Source organism: Anomaloglossus baeobatrachus, chromosome 3 (genome assembly GCF_048569485.1).
Source record: "Anomaloglossus baeobatrachus isolate aAnoBae1 chromosome 3, aAnoBae1.hap1, whole genome shotgun sequence".
Classification (NCBI taxonomy): domain Eukaryota; kingdom Metazoa; phylum Chordata; class Amphibia; order Anura; family Aromobatidae; genus Anomaloglossus; species Anomaloglossus baeobatrachus.
Window position 1 is genome coordinate 45,974,645 of NC_134355.1, and position 27,175 is coordinate 46,001,819.

General features: G+C 42.8%; 1 protein-coding gene across 2 annotated transcripts in view; it reads right to left on the reverse strand.

Annotated features, from left to right (window-relative positions):
• SYT14 (synaptotagmin 14) overlaps positions 1–27,175 on the reverse strand; it is a 196,943-nt gene that overhangs the window by 105,884 nt on the left and 63,884 nt on the right. For both annotated transcript variants that reach the window (XM_075338004.1, XM_075338003.1), the window contains exon 4: positions 6,646–6,840. In XM_075338004.1, the coding sequence (XP_075194119.1) occupies positions 6,646–6,840 (195 nt within the window). The remainder of the gene's footprint in view (positions 1–6,645; positions 6,841–27,175) is intronic.

The following is a 27,175-nucleotide window of genomic DNA, read 5'->3' on the forward strand; positions in this document are numbered from 1 at the left end:
CGTGCGGTTTTTAAATGCAAGCACGGACGCAATAATAACCTAACACAGGTTTTAGGAGCAAAAATTAAGAACTCTGACACTATCAGCCACTGCTGACTGACGTGTATTATACACTACACTTGTGCGTTATATAATAGTTTGGTAAACGCACACCAGTGCACCTGTACGCTGCCACCAACAGGCACACACGTGCGGTTTTAAAAACCAAGCACGGACGCAATAATAACCTAACACAGGTTTTAGGAGCAAAAATTAAGAACTCTGACACTATCAGCCACTGCTGACTGACGTGTATTATACACTACACTTGTGCGTTATATAATAGTTTGGTAAACGCACACCAGTGCACCTGTACGCTGCCACCAACAGGCACACACGTGCGGTTTTAAAAACCAAGCACGGACGCAATAATAACCTAACACAGGTTTTAGGAGCAAAAATTAAGAACTCTGACACTATCAGCCACTGCTGACTGACGTGTATTATACACTACACTTGTGCGTTATATAATAGTTTGGTAAACGCACACCAGTGCACCTGTACGCTGCCACCAACAGGCACACACGTGCGGTTTTAAAAACCAAGCACGGACGCAATAATAACCTAACACAGGTTTTAGGAGCAAAAATTAAGAACTCTGACACTATCAGCCACTGCTGACTGACGTGTATTATACACTACACTTGTGCGTTATATAATAGTTTGGTAAACGCACACCAGTGCACCTGTACGCTGCCACCAACAGGCACACACGTGCGGTTTTAAAAACCAAGCACGGACGCAATAATAACCTAACACAGGTTTTAGGAGCAAAAATTAAGAACTCTGACACTATCAGCCACTGCTGACTGACGTGTATTATACACTACACTTGTGCGTTATATAATAGTTTGGTAAACGCACACCAGTGCACCTGTACGCTGCCACCAACAGGCACACACGTGCGGTTTTAAAAACCAAGCACGGACGCAATAATAACCTAACACAGGTTTTAGGAGCAAAAATTAAGAACTCTGACACTATCAGCCACTGCTGACTGACGTGTATTATACACTACACTTGTGCGTTATATAATAGTTTGGTAAACGCACACCAGTGCACCTGTACGCTGCCACCAACAGGCACACACGTGCGGTTTTAAAAACCAAGCACGGACGCAATAATAACCTAACACAGGTTTTAGGAGCAAAAATTAAGAACTCTGACACTATCAGCCACTGCTGACTGACGTGTATTATACACTACACTTGTGCGTTATATAATAGTTTGGTAAACGCACACCAGTGCACCTGTACGCTGCCACCAACAGGCACACACGTGCGGTTTTAAAAACCAAGCACGGACGCAATAATAACCTAACACAGGTTTTAGGAGCAAAAATTAAGAACTCTGACACTATCAGCCACTGCTGACTGACGTGTATTATACACTACACTTGTGCGTTATATAATAGTTTGGTAAACGCACACCAGTGCACCTGTACGCTGCCACCAACAGGCACACACGTGCGGTTTTAAAAACCAAGCACGGACGCAATAATAACCTAACACAGGTTTTAGGAGCAAAAATTAAGAACTCTGACACTATCAGCCACTGCTGACTGACGTGTATTATACACTACACTTGTGCGTTATATAATAGTTTGGTAAACGCACACCAGTGCACCTGTACGCTGCCACCAACAGGCACACACGTGCGGTTTTAAAAACCAAGCACGGACGCAATAATAACCTAACACAGGTTTTAGGAGCAAAAATTAAGAACTCTGACACTATCAGCCACTGCTGACTGACGTGTATTATACACTACACTTGTGCGTTATATAATAGTTTGGTAAAAACGCACACCAGTGCACCTGTACGCTGCCACCAACAGGCACACACGTGCGGTTTTAAAAACCAAGCACGGACGCAATAATAACCTAACACAGGTTTTAGGAGCAAAAATTAAGAACTCTGACACTATCAGCCACTGCTGACTGACGTGTATTATACACTACACTTGTGCGTTATATAATAGTTTGGTAAACGCACACCAGTGCACCTGTACGCTGCCACCAACAGGCACACACGTGCGGTTTTAAAAACCAAGCACGGACGCAATAATAACCTAACAGGTTTTTTTGGGGAGCGACAATTACAGTACAGACAAGTCAGACACTATCTGGACTGTTTTACACTGTGTACACCAGCCCCAGATATGAAGGCTGGTATACGGTCACCACTACCCTGCCTGCCTGCCTGCCTGTATACTGCTACAATAGTCCTGACAAGGACTCTTTTGGTCACTAGCCTGTATTCAGACCTGGCTATACCCTGCCTGTATATAGCAACAATAGTCCTGAGAAGGACTCTGCTACTGTACGCCGACCTGGCTATACCCTGCCTGCCTGTATACAACTAGAATAGTCCTGAGAAGGACTTTTGGTCACACTGTTTGCAGCCCTGCAACTGAAAAAGCTATAAAGGGCCGCAAAGCTTTCCCTGAATCAGCGACACTCTCCCTACACTCACTGTCAGAATAGCTGTGAGCAGAGCACAGCGCGCCGGCCTATATAAAGGCTCGGTGACGCTGTGCAGGCCGGCCAATCACTGCAATTCCACAACTAACAGGGCTGTGGCATTGCAGTGGTCTGCCAGCCAATCCCTGCATGAGGGCTGGCTCTCAAAAGAGCGCCAACATGCAGAAATGAAGACCACGAGTAAAGCACGAGTATCGCGAGATTACTCGTTCCCCGCCGAGCAGCCCGAGTACAGTGATACTCGTGCGAGTACCGAGTAGTGACAAGCATGCTCGCTCATCACTACCGTCTAGTTTTTTTTTACAGCAGTAGGGTCCTCCAGGGTCTCCTCTATAGCGTTTCATTTTATTCAAATGTGCACAAATAGTTTACACTGCCACTGATGCCCCCTGAGCCTGCAGGACAAATTGAATTTCTTTGGAACTTGATTAGGGTTTATCCATGATCTGGACTATCCTGCGTTGCAACCTTTCATCAATCTTTCTCTGTCGTCTATGTCCAGGTAAATTAGCTATAGTGCCATGGGTTGTAAACGTCTTGATTATGTTGTGCATCTTGGACAAAGGAACATCAAGATCTCTGGAGATGGAATTACAACCTTGAGATTGTTGACAATTTTCAACAATTTTGGTTCTCAAGTCCTCAGACACTTCTCTTTCTGTTTTCCATGCTTAGTGTGGCACACACAGACACACAATGCAAAGATTGAGTCAACTTCTCCCCTTTTTATCTGGTTTCATGTGTGATTTTCATATTGCCCACACATGTTACTTGCCACAGGTTAGTTTAAACAAGCATCACATGCTTGAAACAAAGTTTACATACAATTTTACAAAGGTGCCAACAATTTTGTCCAGACCATATCTGGAGTTTGGTGTGAAACTATGTCCAATTTGCCTTTTTTGATTTTTTTTTTTGTGTTGTTCCAATACACAAAGGAAATAAACATGTAATGCAGTAACATCATAGTACGAGGTTAATAAACATAGTAATGTCAAAGTACAAAGAGAATAAACATATTCATATTACAATATAGGCATAATAAATAGAGTGTTGCTACAGTACAGGGGTAATACACACTGATTCACAGTACAGGGGTAATACACACTGATTCACAGTACAGGGGTAATACACACTGATTCACAGTACAGGGGTAATACACACTGATTCACAGTACAGGGGTAATACACACTGATTCACAGTACAGGGATAACAAAAAAGCGATATCACAGTAAAGGGATAACAACAATGTGAGGCCAAAGGTCAGGGATAATAAACACACTGATGTCATTGTACAGTGAAATAAACCAAGCAATGTCACAGGAGATAAATAACAGACAGTGAAACCATAATATGGAGATAATAAACACAGTGATATCATAGTATAAAGCTATCAAACACACACAATAATGTCCCAGTACAGAGGTAATAAACTGTGATGTAAAAGTACAGAGTTATTAAATGGTGATGTCACAGTACAGAGTTAATTAACACAGTGATGTCACACCTTAAGGACAATGCACACAGTGATGTCACAATACAGAGATAATGCACACAGTGATGTCTCAGTATAGGGGTGATAAACAAAGTGATGTCACAATAAAGGAATAATACACACAGTGATATCACAGTACAGGGATAATACACAGTAATGTCACAGTACAGGGATAATACACACAGTGATGTCACAGTACAGGGATAATACACACAGTGATGTCACAGTACAGGGATAATACACAGTGATGTCACAGTACAGGGATAATACACAGTGATATCACAGTACAGGGATAATATATACAGTGATGTCACAGTACAGGGATAATACACACAGTGATGTCACAGTACAGAGATAATACACAGTGATGTCACAGTACAGGGATAATACAAAGTGATGTCACAGTACAGGGATAATACACAGTAATGTCACAGTACAGGGATAATACACACAGTGATGTCACAGTACAGGGAAAATACACACAGTGATGTCACAGTACAGGGATAATATATACAGTGATGTCACAGTACAGGGATAATATATACAGTGATGTCACAGTACAGGGATAATACACAGTGATGTCACAGTACAGGGATAATACACAGTGATGTCACAGTACAGAGATAATGCACACAGTGATGTCACCGTAAGAGATAATACACACAGTGATGTCACAGTACAGGGATAATACACACAGTGATGTCACAGTACAGGGATAATACATAGTGATGTCACAGTACAGAGATAATGCACACAGTGATGTCACCGTAAGAGATAATATATACAGCGATGTAAAGTGGGCTTTACACGCTACAATATATCTAACGAGATGTCGGTGGGGTCACGTCGTAAGTGACGCACATCCGTCATCGTTAGTGATATCGTAGCGTGTGACAGCTATGAACGAGCAGAAATACTCACCTTCTTGTTCATAGTTGACACGTCACTCATTTTCTAAAAATCGAACGTCTAGTTGTTCAATGTTCCCGAGGCAGCACACATCGCTCCGTGTGACACCCCGGGAACGATGAACACAGCTTACCTGTGTCCCGCCGGCAATTCGGAAGGAAGGAGGTGGGCGGGATGTTTACGTCCCGTTCATCTCCGCCCCTCTGCTTCTATTGGCTGGCCGCTGTGTGACGTCGCTGTGACGCCGAACGTCCCTCCCCCTTCAGGAAGTGGATGTTCGCCGCCCACAGCGAGGTCATTTGGAAGGTAAGTACGTGTCATGGGGGTTACAGCATTGTGCGACACGGGCAACAAATTGCCCGTGCCGCAGAAACGATGGGGGCGGGTGCGATCGCAAATGCGATCGCGCGACATATTGCAACGTGTAAAGCAGGCTTAACAGTACAGGGATAATACACACAGTGGTATCACAGTAAGAGATAATAAAAACAGTGATGTCACAGTATAGGGATAATGCACACCGTGATGTCACAATACAGGGATAATACACACAGTGATGTCACAGTACAGGGATAATACACACAGTGATGTCACATCACAGGGATAATACACACAGTGATGTCACATCACAGGGATAATACACACAGATGTCACAGTACAGGGATAATACACACAGTGATGTCACATCACAGGGATAATACACACAGTGATGTGACAGTACAGGGATAATACACACAGTGATGTCACAGTAAGAGATAATACACACCGTGATGTCACAGTACTTAGATAATACACACAGTGATGTCACAGTACTTAGATAATATATATAGTGATGTCACAGTACAGAGATAATACACACAGTGATGTCACAGTAAAATATAATAAACACAGTGATGTCACAGTAGAGGATAATATAGACAGTGATGTCATTGTGCAGATATAATACACACAGTGATATTACAGTCAAGAAATAATATACACAGTGATGTCACAGTACAGATATAATATATATCTACAGTGCTGTCATTGTGCAGAGATAATACACACAGCGGTGTCACAGTACAGCGATCTTAAAGACAGCGATGTCACAGTACAGGGGTAATACACACAGTGATGTGTATTATTAAGTACAGAGACAGATAATAAGTACAGTGATGTCCTGGCTAAAGACTACAATACAGTCACAACACAAGGAAAATAAAGATATACAAAAAAAAAAAAGGAAAATTAATGTACGTGTAGCGGGATAATTAATTAAATACATTAAAATAAATAAATAAATTAAATAATTAAAATATTTAGTTGTTTTGCAAATATGATTTAACAAAGTCTACTGTTATTCGGAAATTATACAAGCTGGGCCACTCTCATGATATCAGCGATGGTCCTGAAGTCAAACAACCTCCACGTCCACATTGGAGTCCACACCGGAGAGCATTTTCTTCCCGCACTCCCTGTGTAGGCACCTAATGACATGATGATGATGATGGAAGATGGTAGTCTACCTCATTTCAGTAGCTAGACCAGCCACCGTCCTCACATCACTGGTCAAAGGCCAACACAGAGCGGGGGGGGAAAAAAGGATCTCTCCTGTATTCAGACCAAAGCTGAAGTTCTGAGACCTGAAGCCTGCACTGATATCACGAGACGGATGTATCTTCACAAGGCTCCTTCACGTTAACAAAACTGAAGGCGGGAGATATAAAATGTGACTTCTTACCTTCATCTGCAGACACTTCACTGCTGTAGCCGTCATATTCTGCAGACAGCGGGCTGTACTTCTGCCTGGTTTCCCACATGTAGTTCTGTTGCTTGTCTGAGGCAGGTCTGGAGCCATGTAAGCGGCTTTTTGCTTCATGGTATTTAGCTAGGCCTTCATCTTCGCTTTCTGACGAAGAACCGTGAAAGTCTCGCCCTAGTAAAATGATAAATACAATGCTAGAAAGTTCATAACGGAAGACTTTCGTCCTAAAATAAGTGTTGGACTTTATACTAAGCCAATACGAATACTTGACAACTCTTCTGAGATAAGGGGAGTCTTGCCGGACTCCTTGATGAGTCGACAAATCTCCAATGTCCCAAAACTTCCTAGGCCCCTTTCACTCATCAGTTTTTTGCCATCAGTCACAATCCGCTGGCTCGACGTATCAACGGACCATCTCAGATTGTGGAAAAACTGATCCGATGGATCCGTTGAAAAAACAGATCGGTCGCATCATATATAGTGTGTTTTTACACCCCATCGGAGCATGCTCAGTTAAAAAAACGGAATCTGTACGACATATCCTGTGCCCATAGGCTTCCACTCTACCAAATGACGGATGGTGATGGATCCGTCGCTGTCTGTTTTTTTTCGACATAGACAAAAAACATTACTTGGTCCGTTGTCTCCGTCCGACGAACAATCAATTTTTAGACGGGTCCGTCGAACAACGGATGAAATGTGAGGCCATCCATCGCAATCCATCGTCGACAATACAGGTCTATGAGAAAAAAAACAGATCCAGCTGCATCAGTCGCCGGATCCGTTTTTTTCAAAATTCTACGGATTGTGACTGATGGCAAAAAACTGATGTGTGAAAGAGACCTTAGCGCCACTCTAGCGCTGAAACAAAAAAAAAAAACACAAAAATGCTGGAGTGGCGCTTTGAATAGTAAAAACCTAAATATGTTCCAATACAGAGAAACCATGCAAGAAACCAGAAAGCAAACAAGCTCTACACCCCAAGTTGTATAGGAATGCAGGAAAAATCTCATTTTGTGTATATACAGCAGGTAAAATAAGTATTGAACACATCACCAATTTTCTAAGTAAATATATTTCTAAAGGTGAGATTGCCATGAATTTCTCACCAGATGTTGGTAACATCCCATCCAATCTACACAGGCAATGAAATCAAACCATAGAAGTCCATCAATCTAGTATGCATAATAATGAGAAATGACACAGGGAAAAAGTATTGAACACATGTAAGGTGCAAAAAGCCATGGAAATTCATGACACCAGCGGAAATCTATCAGTAATTAGAAAGCAATCCTGCTACTTAGTGAAAAATAATATCAGCTAGTTTCAACTGATGGCTTATAAAAATGTGTCTCATTACCAAGGTACCACACAATAAACTTCTCATGGCAAGTAAAACCAGTGAGCTGCCTCAAGACATTTGCAACCTTATTGTTGCAAAACATACTGATGGTATTGGTTATAGAAGACATTCTAAACCATTGAAAATGCCTGTGAGCAATGTTGGGGCCATAATCTGGAAGTAGAAATAACATAATTTCTTCATAAACCAGCCATGACCAGGTGCTACCCACAAGATTTGAGCAGAAAAGTGAAAATAATTATCAGGAGTTGTCCAAGAGCCAAGAACCACCTGCGAAGAACTACATAACGACCTCAACTCAGCAGGTACAATTGTTTCAAAGAAAACAATAAGTAATGCACTCAACCGCCATGGCCTATATGCACGCTCACCATGCAAGACTCCACTGCTGAACAAAAAGTGGGTTCAAGCACAATTAACGTTTGCTTAACAATTAGACAAGCCTGTGAAATACTGCAAGAATATAGTCTGGTCAGGTGAGAACAAAATTGAACTCTTCGGAAGCCATAATGTACATCATGTGTGAAGTTAGTCACTACACGGACAAGTCGTAAGGCAGGGTAGTCAAACGTTCCACGGTCATATACCAGGAGAGCAAGTCAACGATTAAGGGGGTACACAAAGGATTAAGGGGATAGACATAGGGGTACTCAGGTCACAGACCAGAGTCAAATTATCTGGAGGATAGTGGATCAGAGCAAAGGCACAAGGCAAACGGAAGGTCAGATGAGGTCCAAGGTTCGGCAGCAATAGATCAGCACAGATAAACAGGCCAACAAACACCACTAAGTAGAATGCTCCAACTGACAGTGTTCTGGGACTAACTGCTCTGCTAAGTAGCTGGGCAATCAAAGAAAATAGGGAACACCTGAAGAAACCTAACACCTCCCGGTATTATATTGGATAACTGAGGTGTCATTCAACACAATGAAAGCACAGTACGCCCTGATTCCATACTAGAGCAAACAGTCACTCATTGTGTCCAAGACGCACTAAGAGGCGGAATCCAAACACCATGTTTGGAGGCCAAAAGGCACTGCATATCCCCCAAAAACATCATGCCAACAGTGAAGTATAGAAGTGGGAATACTGGCAATCTTCATATAACTGAAAAAACGATGAATGGACAAATATACCAAAACAGTCTCGAAAAAAATCTGCTTCCATCTACCAAGATGATGAAGATGAAATGAAGGTGGACATTTCAGCTAAACAGTGATCCCAAACACACAGCCAAGGAAACTTTCAGTTGTTTTCAGAGAAAAAAAATAAAGCTACTATAACGGTCAAGCCGATCACCGTACCTGAATCCAATAGAAAAATGAAGGAACAGAGTTTCTAAAAGGAGCCCACGGGACCTTCAGGATTTGAAGATTGTTTGTGTAAAGGATTGGAACAAAATCTCACCTAAGCAATGCAGGTGACTAGTTTCTCCACAGGAGGCATGTTGAAGCTGTCATCATCATCAAAGGATTTTGTACAAAGCATTACATTTCAGAAAGTGGGTGAAACACTTTGACCCTGTGTCATTTCTCATAATTACACATTAATAAATTTATGGATTGATTTGAGAATTGGATGGATTACTACCGACAACTGGTGAAAAATTCATGTCAATAGAACCGTTAGAAATATACTTATTTGTGTATGTGTGTATATATATATATATACAGTATATATATATATATATATATATATATATATATATATATATATATATATATAAATATATACATATACGAGTGTGTGTATATATATATATATATATATATATATATATATATACATATGCGAGTATATATATATATATATATATATATATATATACATACAGCTCTGGTAAAAATTAAGAGACCACTTCCAAATTTTCATTTTTTTTTATTTTCTCTTTATAGGTATGTTTTTGAGTAAAATGAAAGTTGTTAAAAAAAATTGTATTTATTTTCAGAAAATGAGAAATGGTCAAAATAACAAAGGATCCAAGAAAAAACAGTTGCTTCCTTCTGCTCAGGCAATGTTCCCCAACTCTGAGGACTGTTTTTTCCAGCAGGATAAGGCGCCATGCCACACAGCTAGGTGAATCAATGTGTGGATGAAGGACCACCGCATCAAAACCTGTCATGGCAAGCCCAATCTCCAGACCTGAACCCCATTGAAAACCTCTGGAATGTAATGAAGAGGAAGATGGATAGTCACAAGCCATCAAACAAAGAACTGCTTACATTTTTGCGCCAGGAGTGGCATAAGGTCACCCAAAAGCAGTGTGATAGACTGGTGGAAAGCAGCCAAGACGCATGAAAGCTGTGATTAAAAATCATGTTTTTTCCAGAAAATATTGATTTCTGAACTATTCCTGAGTTAAAACATTATTAGTATTGTTGTTTCTAAATGATTATGAACTTGTTTTCTTTGCATTATTTGAGGTCTGAAAGCAATGCATTGTTTTGTCATTTTCACCATTTCTCATTTTTTGAAAATAAATACAAATTTTTTTGCTTGGAAATTCAGAGACGTTGTCAGTAATTTGCAGAATAAAAGAACAATTTACATTTTACTCAAAAACATACCTATAAAGAGAAACATCAGAAAAACTGACAATTTGGAAGTGATCTCTTAATCTTTGCCAGAGCTGTATATGTGTATACACACACACACACACACACACACACACACACACACACACACACACACACACACACACATATATATATATATACATATATATATATATATATATATATATACAGTACTGTATATGATACATAAATGAAACTTTCAGAGACATCCATCAAAACAGATTAAAACAAGTATTTAGATATTTTGAGTACTTTTCCAGAAGAATTTAACAGAAGCCCAGAAGAGAAGTTTAATAGGAGAAATTAGGTTTATCCACCAACTAGACGTTGAGCGGCCACTTAGAAACCTCCAAGAAAATGAGCGTTCCAACTTCACATAGTTCACCAAAACTAAAATAGTCAAGTCAGAAGGTGACAGAATTTGGGAGAGAAGATTTGCAGGACAGCAGAGAGGAGTCGTTTCAAGTCAGGAAGTGCTGAAGAGCGTTGTACCTTTATGTTGCACTTTCTTGTCTCCAGAGATGTCTACATCTCTTTCCTTTCCCCTGCGAGATTGCTTCTCCTTCGTTCTTCTTTCTCTGCTTTCATTAACTCTCCTTGATGGACTTTCATCATTCTTTACGTACTGTTCTCCGGGGTCTTTGCAATGGTTCCTCTGCTTTTTAGATTGGTCACTACGAATCTGATTAAGATTTGGAAGTTTACGGTGCTTTGGTTGTTTCACATTCTCCTCTAAGTAATTATCTCTGTTATCCCGAGTAGATGATAAGTCATTTTTCCTGGGTGATCTTGACCTCAATGTTTTTGAACCTTGATCAGTAAAGTCATTTGTTTTTGTAAGTTCTCTGGGATCATGGTCACTGTCCTTATATTCATTGGATTTATGAGTAGTCTTTTTAGATTTTCCTTTTCTTACAGTTTCTTCAGTGGTTTGACCATATCCGTGTCCATCACTGTACTCACTGTCTTGATTACCTTGTAGGGGAACCATGTCTTCTTTCATCTCCCTGGAGTGATCATATTGTCCTCTCTCCGATGTTGAAATCTCATTACTATCTTGCATGAATTCTGCATCTTCATGATACCTACTGTAGTCATCAACGTTGTCCTGTCTTCGAGTCTTTTCCCTCTTGCGTCCTTCTGATGACCTCAGTTGGGTTGTAACTGTATTAACGCTTGATCCATGTCCATTTGTGTCCACTGGTACAAAATCAGATTGACTTCCATAAGGCTTATTCGGAATATCTTGAGGTGTTTGACCATTGTCTTTATCATTGGCCCCTTTCGTTTGGTTTTCCTCCTCATCTGTACGGAGTACATGAATCATACTGGTAACCTGCTCCGTAACGGAGTCTGCCACAGTATAACTGACTTCTTCAACAGCACTTGCCAAACCGTCCACGGCATTACTCAGAGTGTTCGCAATGGAAGACATGGATGGAAGACTGATGTTCGGCTGAAAGCTCTTAAAGAATGCCATTACCAATTGCTTCTAATTCTTACAATATTACGGAAAATATGTTGTATGGCAATGGTCGTCCAATTGCTCGATCACAAATAGTCCAGTAAAAATACTTTTTTTTGCTGTAATCCAATTGTTTATTGATTGCTCATAATGATCTCTATAGTAAAAGCGACACTGGCTGTTAGATTTTCTTAATTCCATCTGCATTTCAACAAATTATGTGAATTTAAGGGATTTTCCACCGCTGAATTTTTTTGTAGAAAAAACACTGAGCATGTCAGAAAGTAATACAATTAAGTATACCCACCTTATCCCTCAGTTCTCCCTTGTCCAATCCTGCCTAGATCCCCCCTTCCAGTCATTGTACTTCCTGTTCTAGTCAGAAGGACATGTGACTGTTGCAGCCAATCATAAGCCACAGTACTGATACGTTGTGAGTATACTTTATTTCATTATTTTCGAGCATGCTCAGAGGTTGTTTTTTTTTTTTTTAATTCAGAGGTGAATAATCTCGTTACAGAAGTACAGTACAGACCAAAAGTTTGGACACACCTCATTCAAAGAGTTTTCTTTATTTTCATGACTCTGAAAATTGTAGATCCACATTGAAGGCATCAAAACTATGAATTAACACATGTGGAATGAAATACTTAACAAAAAAGTGTGAAACAACTGAAAATATGTCTTATATTCTAGGTTCTTCAAAGTAGCCACCTTTTGCTTTGATTACTGCTTTGCACACTCTTGGCATTCTCTTGATGAGCTTCAAGAGGTAGTCTCCGGAAATGGTTCTCAATTCATAGTTTTGATGCCTTCAATGTGAATCTACAATTTTCAGAGTCACGTAAATAAAGAAAACTCTTTTTAATGAGAAGGTGTGTCCAAACTTTTGGTCTGTAGTGTACATTTATAAAGAAAATATTAAAGAAAATGATTTGCTTTATAAAAACACATCTTCATCTTTTTGCACAGAGGAAATTGAAATATACAAATCCAGCAGTAATACCGCAGACGGGAAGACAAAAACTTCTGCCATACACAATAGGACATTCTTAATAGTGGGGAGTCCATGTACCATCAATTATCTGCGGTGCGGAGTAGTTATAAAGAGGGTCTCTTTCTTTGTAATACCGGGCACATCTGTACATCATATAAACAGCACAATGATTATAATGGGCACCATAAAATATTTAATTTCCCCAAGGACTATTCAAAACTTAATGCTCAGTTTTCCCATAGACTAAAGCTGATTTCTGAGGATTCTGGCAGCGAAAAGCAAAATGATAATTTTTAAATGGCCCTTCTGAAAAAAAAAGCCCCTCAAACTCCTTAAAGAGAACCTGTCATGTAAAAAAAACACTATTAACCTGCAGAAATACACAACGGTTACTTACCGGTAGCCGGTTTTTCCAGAACCCATGACAGCACCACGTGAGAGAGGGATCCGCCCAGCAAGGACAGGAAACCATTCTGAATAAAAGGGCGGTACTTCTCCCCTTCGTCAGTTGATTACCGAGAATGAGAGGACCTCCAACAATTGTTAGAACTTACTCCACCACCACTAAACACACACAAGCACACCGAAAAAGTGCACACCAAGGATGAGAAAGGGAGGGAATATAAGGGTGCTGTCATGGGTTCTGGAAAAACCGGCTACCGGTAAGTAACCGTTGTGTTTTCCCCTCACCCATGACAGCACCACGTGAGAGATTTCCAGAGAAAACCATTTAGGGAGGGACCACCGCCTCAAGCACCCTTCTACCAAACGAAAGAGCAGCCGAGGAGGATAGGTCCAACCGACAGTGTCGGAAAAAAGTAGATTGTGAGGACCAGGTAGCGGCCCTACAAATTTGTTCAATAGATACCTGTGCACGCTCAGCCCAGGAGGTAGACACCGCTCTGGTGGAATGGGCCCGGATGTTCTCCGGAACAGGCGCTCCACTGGAGGAGTAGGCCAAACTAATGGCCTCCCTAATCCACCTAGCGATAGTACTCTTGGACACCCCCTGACCCTTGGTACTACCCTGAAAGGAGATAAATAATGACTGTGTCTTCCTCACTGCCTGTGTGACCGAAAGATAGTGTAGGAGGGCCCTTCGAACATCTAGGGTGTGAAATCTACGTTCCCCCTCATTAGTGGGACGGCTGCAGAATGAGGGCAGGACTATCTCCTGCGTTCTATGAAAATGAGAAGCAACCTTCGGGAGATACGCTGGGTCCGGATGCAAGATGACTCTATCCTCAAGGACCTGAGTGTAAGGCTGCACTACCGACAGGGCCTGCAAATCACCGATCCGTCGTGCCGAGGTCAATGCGACTAGCAATACGGTTTTCAGGGTAAGTAATTTCAGGGAGATCTCAGTCAGGGGTTCAAAGGGGGGTCCCGTGAGGGCATCCAAGACCAAGTTCAGGTCCCAGGGAGGAACCTTTGGTATGACCACTGGCCTAGTCCTACCACTAGCCATAATAAATCGTTTAATCCATTTGTTGGCCGCCAGGTTACAATTGTACAGGGCTCCCAAGGCAGAGACCTGAACCTTGAGAGTGTTCACTGCTAACCCTAGATCAAACCCCTTCTGAAGGAATTCTAAAATGCACTCCACAGGGGCCTCCGGACCCAGAGGACCATCAGAGAATTGCAGGAATTTTTGCCACACTCTCCCGTATATTTTGGTGGTAACAGGCTTTCGGCTCTTTAACAAAGTAGAAATAAGGTCAGGGGAAAAACCTTTGCTCCTTAACAGCGACCTTTCAAATTCCAAGCCGTTAAATGGAATCCCTTCGCTTGCGCGTGGAATACTGGTCCCTGTACTAACAGGTCCGGAACTTCCGGCAGAACCCAGGGATCCGTGACAGACATTGCCCTTAGGAGAGAAAACCATGGTCGTTTGGGCCAGAAGGGGGCGATAAGAAGTACTCTTGCCCGGTCCTCCCTGATTTTTTGCAGAACGGTCGGCAGCATGATCGGAGGAAACGCATAAGCTAGCCTGAAGGTCCATGGAACCTGTAGCGCGTCTACTGCGAAGGGCTGGTCCGAGGGGCTTAGCGAACAGAACTGCACTACCTGCCTGTTCAGTCTGGTGGCAAAGAGGTCTATCTGCGGCAAGCCCCAGAGAGCCACTATCTGTCGAAAGACCCGAGGATTCAAGGACCATTCCCCTTGCCGCAGTTGATGGCGGCTGAGGTAATCTGCCGTGACATTGAGACTTCCTTTGATGTGGAGAGCCGAGAGGGAGAGAAGATGCTGCTCTGCCCAGAGAAACAGTCTGTAGGACACCTGCATGAGGGATGGGGATCTCGTGCCCCCTTGGTGGTTGACATATGAGACCGTGGACTGGTTGTCGGACATGACCAGAACATGCCGCCCCCAAAGGTGAGGGAGAAAGTCGTGTAGGGCACGCTCCACCGCCCATAGCTCCCGGAGATTCGAGGGTTGCGCCGTCTCCTGCGGCGACCACCATCCCTGAGAAATGTGCTCGAGAAGGTGAGCCCCCCAGCCGGACTGGCTGGCATCGGTAGTGACCACCCTCCGGTCCCGAGGTAGCCAGGGAACCCCCACAGACAGATTGTCCACGGACGTCCACCAGAGGAGAGAACGTCTGACCGCCCAGGACAGGGTGACGACCCCTTCCAAACAATCGCTTTTTTCTTTTCTTTCTCTTCTTTACCGCTGGTATTCAGAACAGGGGTCTCCCATCAAGGACAGGAAACCAACTGACGAAGGGGAGAAGTACCGCCCTTTTATTCAGAATGGTTTCCTGTCCTTGCTGGGCGGATCCCTCTCTCACGTGGTGCTGTCATGGGTGAGGGGAAAAGGGTTAATCTGTAGGTTAGTAGCACTCTAACACTGTGCTGAGAGCACTGTTGCCAGGAGGAAATTAAATTTATTCCTCCGGGAAGCCGCCGGCTTTCAGTCAAATGGGAGGGGCTGGTGCGAGTTCAGTCACCACTCTGTGCAGCGACTGAAACCGCACCCTCATACGAACAGCCGGCTCCACATTGCATTAGTACAGAGTCGGCCATCATTCAGTGCCAGGGGAGCGGTTACAGCCATTGCTCACTATGCACAGAGCAATGCCTGAACCCACGTCAGCACCACCCTTATGACTGAAAGCCGGAGACTGTCAGGAGGAATAAAAATAATTTCCTCCAGGCAGTGGCGCTCTCTGCCCGATGTCACAATGCTATTAAACTGCAGATTAATCCCATATCTGCAGGTTAATAGTGCTTTTTATACATGACAGGTTTCCTTTAAACTTTCAGAATTATATGAGTTTATCGCATATCATCATGCAGGGTGGGGCTCGGGGAACCCAACTACTGGGGGTCAGTGTTGGCTCTAAAGGTAAAGGCCAGCATCTACGGTAATAGATGTTTAAAATGATTACGTTCATAATAAGTTGGAAATACTACTTTAAAGAGAACCTGTCACCACATTTGGGGCCTATTAGCTGCAGCCACCACCAGTGGGCTCTTATATACAGCATTCTAACATACTGTATATAAGAGCCCAGGCTGCTGTGTAGAACGTAAAAATCCCTTTATAATACTTGCCTAAGCGGTCGCTGCGGTGGAGTTGGGTCATATGGGCGTCTCCATTCTCCGATGCCGGCGCCTCCTCTTTCGGCCATCTTTGTCGTTCTACTTCTGAATCCGGGGTGCATGGCGCGTCCTACGTCATCCACACTTGCCGGCATTGAGGTCCTGCGCAGGTGCACTTTGATCTGCCCTGTTGACACATTTTGATCTGCCCCTAGTGTGTATGACGTAGGACGCGTCGCGTCTTGCACCCAGGCTTCAGAAAGAGGACGAAGATGGCCGAAAGAGGAGGCGCCAACACTGGAGAACGGAGACGCCCATATGACCCAACTCCACCCCAGCGACTGTTTAGGTAAGTATTACAGTCATATGAAAAAGTTTGGGCACCCCTATTAATGTTAACCTTTTTTCTTATAACAATTTGGGTTTTTGCAACAGCTATTTCAGTTTCATATATCTAATAACTGATGGACTGAGTAATATTTCTGGATTGAAATGAGGTTTATTGTACTAACAGAAAATGTGCAATCCGCATTTAAACAAAATTTGACCGATGCAAAAGTATGGGCACCCTTATCAATTTCTTGATTTGAATGCTCCTAACTACTTTTTACTGACTTACTAAAGCACTAAATTGGTTTTGTAACCTCATTGAGCTTTGAACTTCATAGGCAGGTGTATCCAATCATGAGAAAAGGTATTTAAGGTGGCCACTTGCAAGTTCTCCTATTTGAATCTCCTATGAAGAGTGGCATCATGGGCTCCTCAAAACAACTCTCAAATGATCTGAAAACAAAGATTATTCAACATAGTTGTTCAGGGGAAGGATACAAAAAGTTGTCTCAGAGATTTAAACTGTCAGTTTCCAATGTGAGGAACATTGTAAGGAAATGGAAGAACACAGGTACAGTTCTTGTTAAGCCCAGAAGTGGCAGGCCAAGAAAAATATCAGAAAGGCAGAGAAGAAGAATGGTGAGAACAGTCAAGGACAATCCACAGATCACCTCCAAAGACCTGCAGCATCATCTTGCTGCAGATGGTGTCAATGTGCATCGGTCAACAATACAGCGCACGTTGCACAAGGAGAAGCTGTATGGGAGAGTGATGCGAAAGAAGCCGTTTCTGCAAGCACGCCACAAACAGAGTCGCCTGAGGTATGCAAAAGCACATTTGGACAAGCCAGTTACATTTTGGAAGAAGGTCCTGTGGACTGATGAAACAAATATTGAGTTGTTTGGTCATACAAAAAGGTGTTATGCATGGAGGCAAAAAAACACGGCATTCCAAGAAAAGCACTTGCTACCCACAGTAAAATTTGGTGGAGGTTCCATCATGCTTTGGGGCTGTGTGGCCAATGCCGGCACCGGGAATCTTGTTAAAGTTGAGGGTCGCATGGATTCAACTCAGTATCAGCAGATTCTTGACAATAATGTGCAAGGATCAGTGACGAAGTTGAAGTTACGCAGGGGATGGATATTTCAGCAAGACAATGATCCAAAACACCGCTCCAAATCTACTCAGGCATTCATGCAGAGGAACAATTACAATGTTCTGGAATGGCCATCCCAGTCCCCAGACCTGAATATCATTGAACATCTGTGGGATGATTTGAAGCGTGCTGTCCATGTTCGGCGACCATCAAACTTAACTGAACTGGAATTGTTTTGTAAACAGATGGTCAAATATACCTTCATCCAGGATCCAGGAACTCATTAAAAGCTACAGGAAGCGACTAGAGGCTGTTATTTGTGCAAAAGGAGGGTCTACAAAATATTAATGTCACTTTTATGTTGAGGTGCCCATACTTTTGCACCAGTCAAATTTTATTTAAATGCAGATTGCACACTTTCTATTAGTACAATAAAGCTCATTTCAATCTAGAAATATTACTCAGTCCATCAGTTATTAGATATATGAAACTGAAATAGCTGTTGCAAAAACCCAAATTGTTATAAAGAAAAAAGGTTAACATTATTAGGGGTGCCCAAACTTTTTCATATGACTGTATAAAGTGATTCTTACGTTCTACACAGCGGCCTGGGCTCTTATATACAGCATGTTAGAATGCTGTATATAAGAGCCCACTGGTGGTGGCCACCGCTTATAGGCCGCAAATCTGGTGACAGGTTCCCTTTAAGGTTATAGACAACTTTCACATTAAAAAAAATATATTTTTATGATGGAGCCAATTTTGACCTAAAAGCCCAGGCCAAATTTTAGAAATCTGACCAGTGTCACTTTGTGTGTTAATAACTCTGGAATGTTTCAACGAATCGCATTGATTCTGAATTGTTTTTCCGCGACACATTGTACTTTATGTTAGTGGTTGATATTTGATATTTTTCCATTTATTAGTGTAAATAACACAATTTTGGGGAAAATTTCGCAATTTTCAAACTTTCGATTTTTATATCCTTAAACCAGTTAGTCATATTGTACAAAATAGTTAATAAATAATATTTCCCGTAATTCTACTTTATATCTGCATCATTATTCAAACATTTTATTTTGGTCAGTAAAAAAGGGTTAAAAGTTTAGCAGCAATTTCTATTTTTTTTTTCTCAAGAAATTTACATAATGTGTTTCTTTAGGGACATATTCAGATTTAAATGGACTTTAAAGGGTCTATATACTGGAAATGCCCCAAAAGTGATACCTCAAATACTTCAAAACTGCTGTCAAAACCTTTAACCCTTCAGCTGTTACACAGGAACTAATGCAAAGTAAAATGAAAAATTAAAATAATTTTTTTTTGACTCTAAGATGTTGATTTAGCCCTAATTTTTTCACTTTTACAAGAATCGCACAACAAAATGGACCCCAATGTTTGTTACCCAAATTCTTCTGAGCTTTGTGATACCCCACGTGTAGTCAGAAAGCTTTGTTTGGACAAACGGGAGGGCTCAGAACGAAAGGAGCACCATTAGACTTTTGGAACACAAATTTGGTTGAAATAGATTGCAAGTACCATGTTGCATTTGAAGGGTCCCTAAGGCGCCTAAACAGCAGAAACCCCCCCACAAGTAACCCCACTTTGGAAACTAGACTCCTCAAAGATGTTATCCAGGAGTATAGTGAACCCCCAGGTACTACACAAAATGTGATAACATTTTCTTTTTTTTTCATAAAAATGCAGCTTTAGCCCCAAATTTCACACCTTTTTAAGAGGTACTCAGAATGGAAGGAGCACCATTAGACTTTTGGAACACAAATTTCGCTGAAGTAGATTGCAGGCACCATTTCGAATTTGCAGAGCCTCTACGGTGACTAAACAGCAGAAATCCCCCACAAGTGATCCTACTTTGGAAACTAGACCCCCAGGTCAAAACGTTCTCTTTAGACAAACGGCAAGGCTCGAAGGGAATGAGCAATATTTGAATTATGGAACACAAATTTGGCTTTATTTTTGTCAACCGCCCTATACAGGTGAGTATAATAAAAGCATCATTCTAGAATACTCTATATAAGGGTTCACTGGTGGTGGCAGCAGCTTATAGGGGCCAAATCTGGTGACAGGGACTCTTTAAAGTGTCTGAACACCACAGAAGCTAATCATAGATTTTCATCGGTCAGAAATGCATATGATTATTTCCCAATCCAGTTAAAGGTCCAGTAGAACAAGACCTGTGTTGGACCCTACCCATGGCTAAAATTTTAACAGGGGTTCAGTATCCCTAATTTAGCAAATGAGGTTCTGGGATTGTTTACGCCTATCAATAACATTTAAGATTTCACATTACAAACTACTTACATTGTTAGGCTATGTGCGCACGTTGCGTAAATACATGCAGTTACGCTGCGCTTTGTAGCGCAGCGTAACTGCATGCGTCCTGCGTCCCCTGCACAGTCTATGGAGATTGTGCAGGGGCCGTGCGCACGTGGCGTTTTAGAGCGCAGCGCTTCGGCGCTGCGCAAAAAGAAGTGACATGTCACTTCTTCCGTGCGCTTTGCCGGCAGCTCCTGCTCTGTCTATGGGAGGAGCTGCAGGCAGAGCGCATGGAATTGGCTTCACTACGGACATTTCTGCAGCGATTTAAAGCGCACATGTGCTCTTCAGATCGCTGCAGAAATTTCTGCAGTGAACTGTACGCAACATGCGCACATAGCCTTACATAGATTTAAGCCTGATGAGACTAGTGTACTTTAAAATTCCATATGAGAATGGCTGTATAATCATTTTCAAAAGTTTAACTTTCTGTCCACCTTGCCTTATTGACAGCTTCTGGGTGTCCCTCTTCCCTCCTGCTAGTAAGACTCTGCCCACCTCGCCTGATTGTCAGCTCCTCAATATCCCTCCTCCCTGCAGTGATCTCATAGTGCTCAGTACAAGCTGCAGCTGCAAGTCAGGCTGGATCGATGGAGACTAAATACACTTGGACACCTGAGCTCTGTCATGCGATGTTCAGCTCTGCACGCATTTGTTGGCATGGCGGCATGGGGCTCTGTTCACATTACAACCTGAGACTTCAGAGTTGTTCAGCCAGAGCCGGGTGTTGGCTGATTCAGGTTCACTGGTCTTCAGCCCTGCGGGAGTTAATTCCTGCAGACTGGTGAGCAGGAAGTAACTCAGGTTGCTATTTGACACGTGCAGCTGTCTCCTCCCTATTTAAGGTAAGGGTTTCTTACAGTATGCGCCGATGATAGCTTCAGCATAGCTCCAGCAATCCCGGTCTTATTACTGTTTATGGTGATTTGTAGTTGCGATTTTGAGTGGTGTGGAAGTTACTTTGTTGTGCGTTATTTCCTTCCCTTTTCTTTATTCCCTGTACACATATTGTCTCTCCTTTGTGTTTGAGTGCACTGTGTACCAGTTACCATTCTCCATTGTCCATGTCGTTTCAGTAGTGTTTTGTTACCTTGTTTCCATCCTGCCCCAAGGATGGGGGAGAAGGAAATGGGCCATGCTGGGGGCTCGGATTTGGCTACCATCAAGCCTACCTCTGTAATAAGGGACAACGCAGGGTCTCGAGTTTGGGGCTCACTCTCACTTTATAGCTGAACTCATGAAATACTCATTTTAATATCAGGATCATACAGCCATTCCTATGTAGAAAATAAGTACACCATCCCCATCAGGTCTATTTAATAATGTATACAGTTTGTATTGTGAACTCTGGCGACAGATTACCTGTTTTAAGGTGAAATATGCACTATGAATGCAGCATTAGCTAAGAAAGGATAATGACAATTCAGAAAGTCAATTTTGGGCCCCATACAGTCAAAAAAATCACTATGATTTTTATTTTTCCTTTCCCCCCGGAATAAAACGATAGACTTGTGAAAGCAACAAATAAAATCAGCCGCCTATAGACCCGGGGTGTTTTTCAGTGCACAACTTTGCTTCAATGAGCATGTTATAATTTTAGCACTTAATATTCTTCTAGCCTTACTGAAAAGCGGCTCTAGAATTATGTTACATTGTCCTCCGATGAATGACTTACCAAGAAAGGAAACGCCGTTCTTCTTTTGTCATCGCTCAGCTACGGCTTAGCATAACTAAGTGACATTCTTATGGCGCTGCCAATCACAGCTATACATTATTGTATGGAGAGAACATCCCGGTATTTTTATTCATGTTCTGAAATGGATAGCGAGACGATGTGTAGGTATTGTTAATAATGCCGGCAGCTATGTATAAGAGTCTACGCCGCATTGTTTTTCACATTCTTCACGTTTCACCCTTCATGTTCCTATATTAAGTCTTGCTAAAGGAGCTATGTAAGAATGAAAAAAAGGAAAAAGTTTTATATATATATATGTTACGAGGGGGACCCGGGGAAGCGTGCCAAGATGGGGAATGGACAGCTTCCGCCGGTCAAGGTCCACTGTGCGGTGTAAGGGACTGCTGCTATGGTGGGTGAAGAGTGAGCGGGTTGCTGCTAGCGATCGTCTGGAATGTCACAGACGATCTATGTACACCGGTCTGCCCTAACCCGTGTGGGTTGTATGGCAGGGATCACACGGCTCGGTGTACCTGTTGCACGGGGAAGCACAGAGGTGCCCACGCACGTGTGCCAGTGGAAGTCACGAGAATATGGCACGAGGGTAGCACAGAGGTGCCCACGCACGTGTGCTTTCAATAACCAGGTGAGTCCAGTGGAGACTCGAGGAGCTCACCTGGGACAGGAACACGGCCTGTAGAAGGAGCTACTGCCGGAGCAGCAAGGCAGGGACACGGCCTGCAAACCAGGTGCTGCCTAAGCAGCAAGGGCCAAGCCCACAGAAGAAGATAATGCCTGAGCAGTGGCGTGGCAGCACGCTGCCAGACATCCAAACATAGAAGGACGGTCGCGCGCCGCCATGATGGCAGGAGGAGCTTTTAAGGAGCTGTAGCTCCAGCCAAGGGCGGGCGCGAGGCGGAGATGACGGACTTGACCCAATCAGGATCCACGACATCCCAGCCTGGCCAGTCAGGATTCACCACCTCACCAGCCTTGTCATCAAGCCGTGTGACGTCAGTGGGTGAATCAGGATCCACCAAGCATAGCACATGCTCACCCTCCTGCCTCTGGGAAATAGAGGCAGGATCCTCGGTCTCACAATGTGTAGAGATAACAGGAGTCTCACTGCTTCCCTGAACAGCAAACCTCTGCACATTGCGCAACCTCACAGACCTTCGAGGCTGCTGAGCAGGAGGAGCTGTGGCAGGCAAGGAATGGGAGACCGCCTCATTTCTTGCAACAGGAGTACCACTAGGTGTCACCCTTGTGCTGCCTCTCTGAGGAGGTTTCTCCTGCACTCTGCGCAGTCTGGCAGACCTTCGGCGCTGCTGAGGAGGAGCGCTCGTGGCAGGCAAGGAGACTGTCTCATTCCTTGCCACAGGAGAGCCACGAGGTGTAACATATATATATATATATATATATATATTATATAAAGCTGAATGTGTGTATGTGTGTGTGTGTATGTATGTCCGGGATTGGCATCTGCATCGTCGCAGCTACAGCCACAAAATTTTGCACACTCACACTTCTGGACCCCGAGAGCGTCATAAGCTATGTTTTGAGGGGAAATTTTAACCCCGCTCTTTACAGTTATTAAAAAAAAACCTGCCTCCATTAAAGCGAATGGAGCTGGGAGCCACAGTGCAGCCAGAACTTCAGAAGAATGCGCGGCCACGCCCTTATATGGAATGTTGGCGTGTCACAATGCAGCCAGGGAAAGAGACAGACACAGAGCCACGCCCTTATATGGAATGTTGGCGTGTCACAATGCAGCCAGGGAAAGAGACAGACAGGGAAAGAGGCAGACACAGACAGGGTAAGAAACAGACATAGACAGGGTAAGAGACAGATACAAAGAGACGGACACAGACAAAGAGACAGACTGACAGGGAAAGAGAGGGAAAGAGAGAGACAGGTTAAGAGACAGACACAGACATGTAAAGAGACAGACACAGACAAAGAGACAGACAGACACAGGGAAACAGACAGACAGGGAAAGAGGGAAAGAGACAGATAGAGAAAGAGAGGGAAAGAGACAGACAGGGAAAGAGACAGACAGGGAAAGTGACAGATAGATAGACAGACAAGGAAAGAGATAGATAGACAGGCAGACAGGGAAAGAGATTGAGACAGACGGAGAAAGAGACAGAGACAGTCAGAGACAGACAGGGAAAGAGACAGACAGACAAAGAGATAGAGAGAGACAGAGCTATATACAGAGGGGGAGACAGACAGAGAATGGGAGAGAAACAGAGAGACAGTTACTATCCCAGGCGTTAATACATTCTATTTATACATTCTATCCCGGGAATGTTAATACATTCTATTTTGTTAACAACAGTTATTAACCCGGGCGAAGCCGGGTAGTACAGCTAGTATATATATAAAGCTGAATGTGTGTATGTGTGTGTGTGTATGTCCGGGATTGGCATCTGCACCGTCGCAGCTACAGCCACAAAACTTTGCACACTCATACGTCTGGACCCCAAGAGCGTCATAGGCTATGTTTTGAGGGGAAATTTTAACCCCGCGCTTTACAGTTATTCGCCAAAAAAACAGACTCCATTACAGCGAATGGACCTGGGAGCCACAGTGCAGCCAGAACTTCAGAAGAATGAGCAGCCACGCCCTTATATGGAATATTGGCGTGTCACAATGCAGCCAGGGAAAGAGACAGACACAGACAGGGAAAGAGGCAGACACAGACAGGGTAAGAAACAGACATAGACAGGGTAAGAGACAGACACAAAGATACACAAAGAGACAGACTGACAGGGAAACAGAGGGGAAGAGAGAGACAGGTTAAGAGACAGACACAGACAGGTAAAGAGACAGACACAGACAAAGAGACAGAAACAGGGAAACAGACAGACAGGGAAAGAGAGGGAAAGAGACAGACAGGGAAAGAGACAGACAGGGAAAGTGACAGAGATAGATAGACAGACAGGGAAAGAGATAGACAGACAGGGAAAGAAATTGAGACAGACGGAGAAAGAGACAGAGACAGTCAGAGACAGACAGGGAAAGAGACAGACAGACAAAGAGATAGAGAGAGAGAGACAGACAGAGAGATATATACAGAGGGGGAGACAGACATTATAATTACACTTATATCTATTTGTTTTGTGTTTTTTGTGTGCAGAATACATTTTTGTTAATACACTCTATTTTGTTAACAGCAGTCATTAACCCGGGCGAAGCCGGGTAGTACAGCTAGTATATATATATATATATATATATATATATACAGACAGTATATATACAGTATATATATATATATACACACATATACACAATACTCACAAAAGGTATTGATACTTGGCTTTCGGGTGAAATTTCAGGATGATCTTAAAATACCCTCTGACCTTTTTAGGGGAACTTAATGTGTCCTTCTCTAATCTTTTGACCTCACGTGTCCCGAATGTTCAATGTTTCAGCTCTTTTTGCACAACTTGCTGTTTTTTTAACAAGGAGCTTAATGGGAAAATTCACAAGAGGTGTTTGATCCATGAATCGCCCAATACATTTTGGGGTTCAATTAGAATTGGTCCGCATCATTTTGACATAATGAGACCATGACGATGCCTAACAATTGATCAACAGGATCTCGCCATTGTGAGCAGGATGTTCACAGATAGAAGAGGCCACTGAGCTTAGAGCATCACAGAGTGTCATCAGCAGGTTGTACAGAGATACAGAGAAACTGGAAAAGTCACATAAAGGCAAATAAGTGGACGTCCTTTGGCCGAATCCCACACTGATGACTGCTTCATTGTGAACGATGTCCTTCAGAACTGGATGATGAATGCTGCAAAATTCCAGGCACATTTAAGGGAAGTGAGAGGCACCCAAATATCATGCCCGACCATTCCAAACCGTTTATAATCAGCATGGTCTGCGTGCTAAGCGACCTGCAAGGTACATGACTGCACCACCAAGCACAGGCATCATCTACGCTGCACGAGGGACTAGTGGGCCTCAGTGCTGTTCACTGATGAAAGTCAATTCACCTGGAGCAGAAATGATGGCCATCAACGATGTTGGAGACATCAAAACGAGCGTTATGTATTAGCCACTCTTGTCACCAGATGAGCCTTTGGTAGTGGTGGTGTTAGTGTGGGACGGTGTGTCTCGTCACTACAGAACGGCCCTGCACTGTTTGACTGGTACAGTGACTGCCCCTACTACTCGAATAACATCATTAATCCAGTCATTGTGCCTCTGCATGAGCAACACAGGCTGAATTTCATCATCATGGATGACAATGCTCCAGTTCATAGAAGTCAAATCATTAGAGAATAGCTGCTGGAGACTGGGAGACATCAAATAATAATAATCTTTAATTCTATAGCGCCAACTGGAGCAGCTGCACTTTCTTCAGACCTGAACCCCATAGAAAACCTGTGAATCAGCTAAGTCGCCATGTAGAGGCTGTATCTCTGTACCCCAGAACCTCAATGACCTGAGGGCCACCCTACAAGAAGAGTGGGATGCCGGCCTCCACAGACAATAACTCCACTTATGACCAGCAGGAGGCGTCATTGTCAGCTGTAGTTGATGCTCAATGCCAAATTAAAAGTTATTAAGACACTGACATTTTTTGGGGGTTGAGGGGTATACCCTCCAGTGTTGTTGGCTTTTGTCTCAATAAATTGTTTGAAATGAGGAAATCACCACTGCTGCTTCTACTTAAATGCCCAGCGTGAACTTTTTGTCTTACATACATTTCACCAGAAGGCCAAAAATCCCAACGTTTTTGTGAGTAGTATATATATATATATATATATATATATACACACAGTATATACTGTATATATATATATATATATATATATATATATATATATATATATATATATATATATATATATATATATATATGTTATAATAGGAGAAAGAAAGGGGGAATTTTGAGGATTTTTTGGGCCAATATTATTTTTACCAACTTTTTTCTTTATTTTATTTATTCCTATTTTATTATTTTGTGTGACTAGTCGACTTGAACATGGGATCCTCTGATTGCTAAAATAATAGACTGCAATATTATTTTTTATTTTAGTATATTATGACTGTGAGCATGACGGGAATCTATAGGTGTACACGAAGGGCAGCCGTGGAGGGA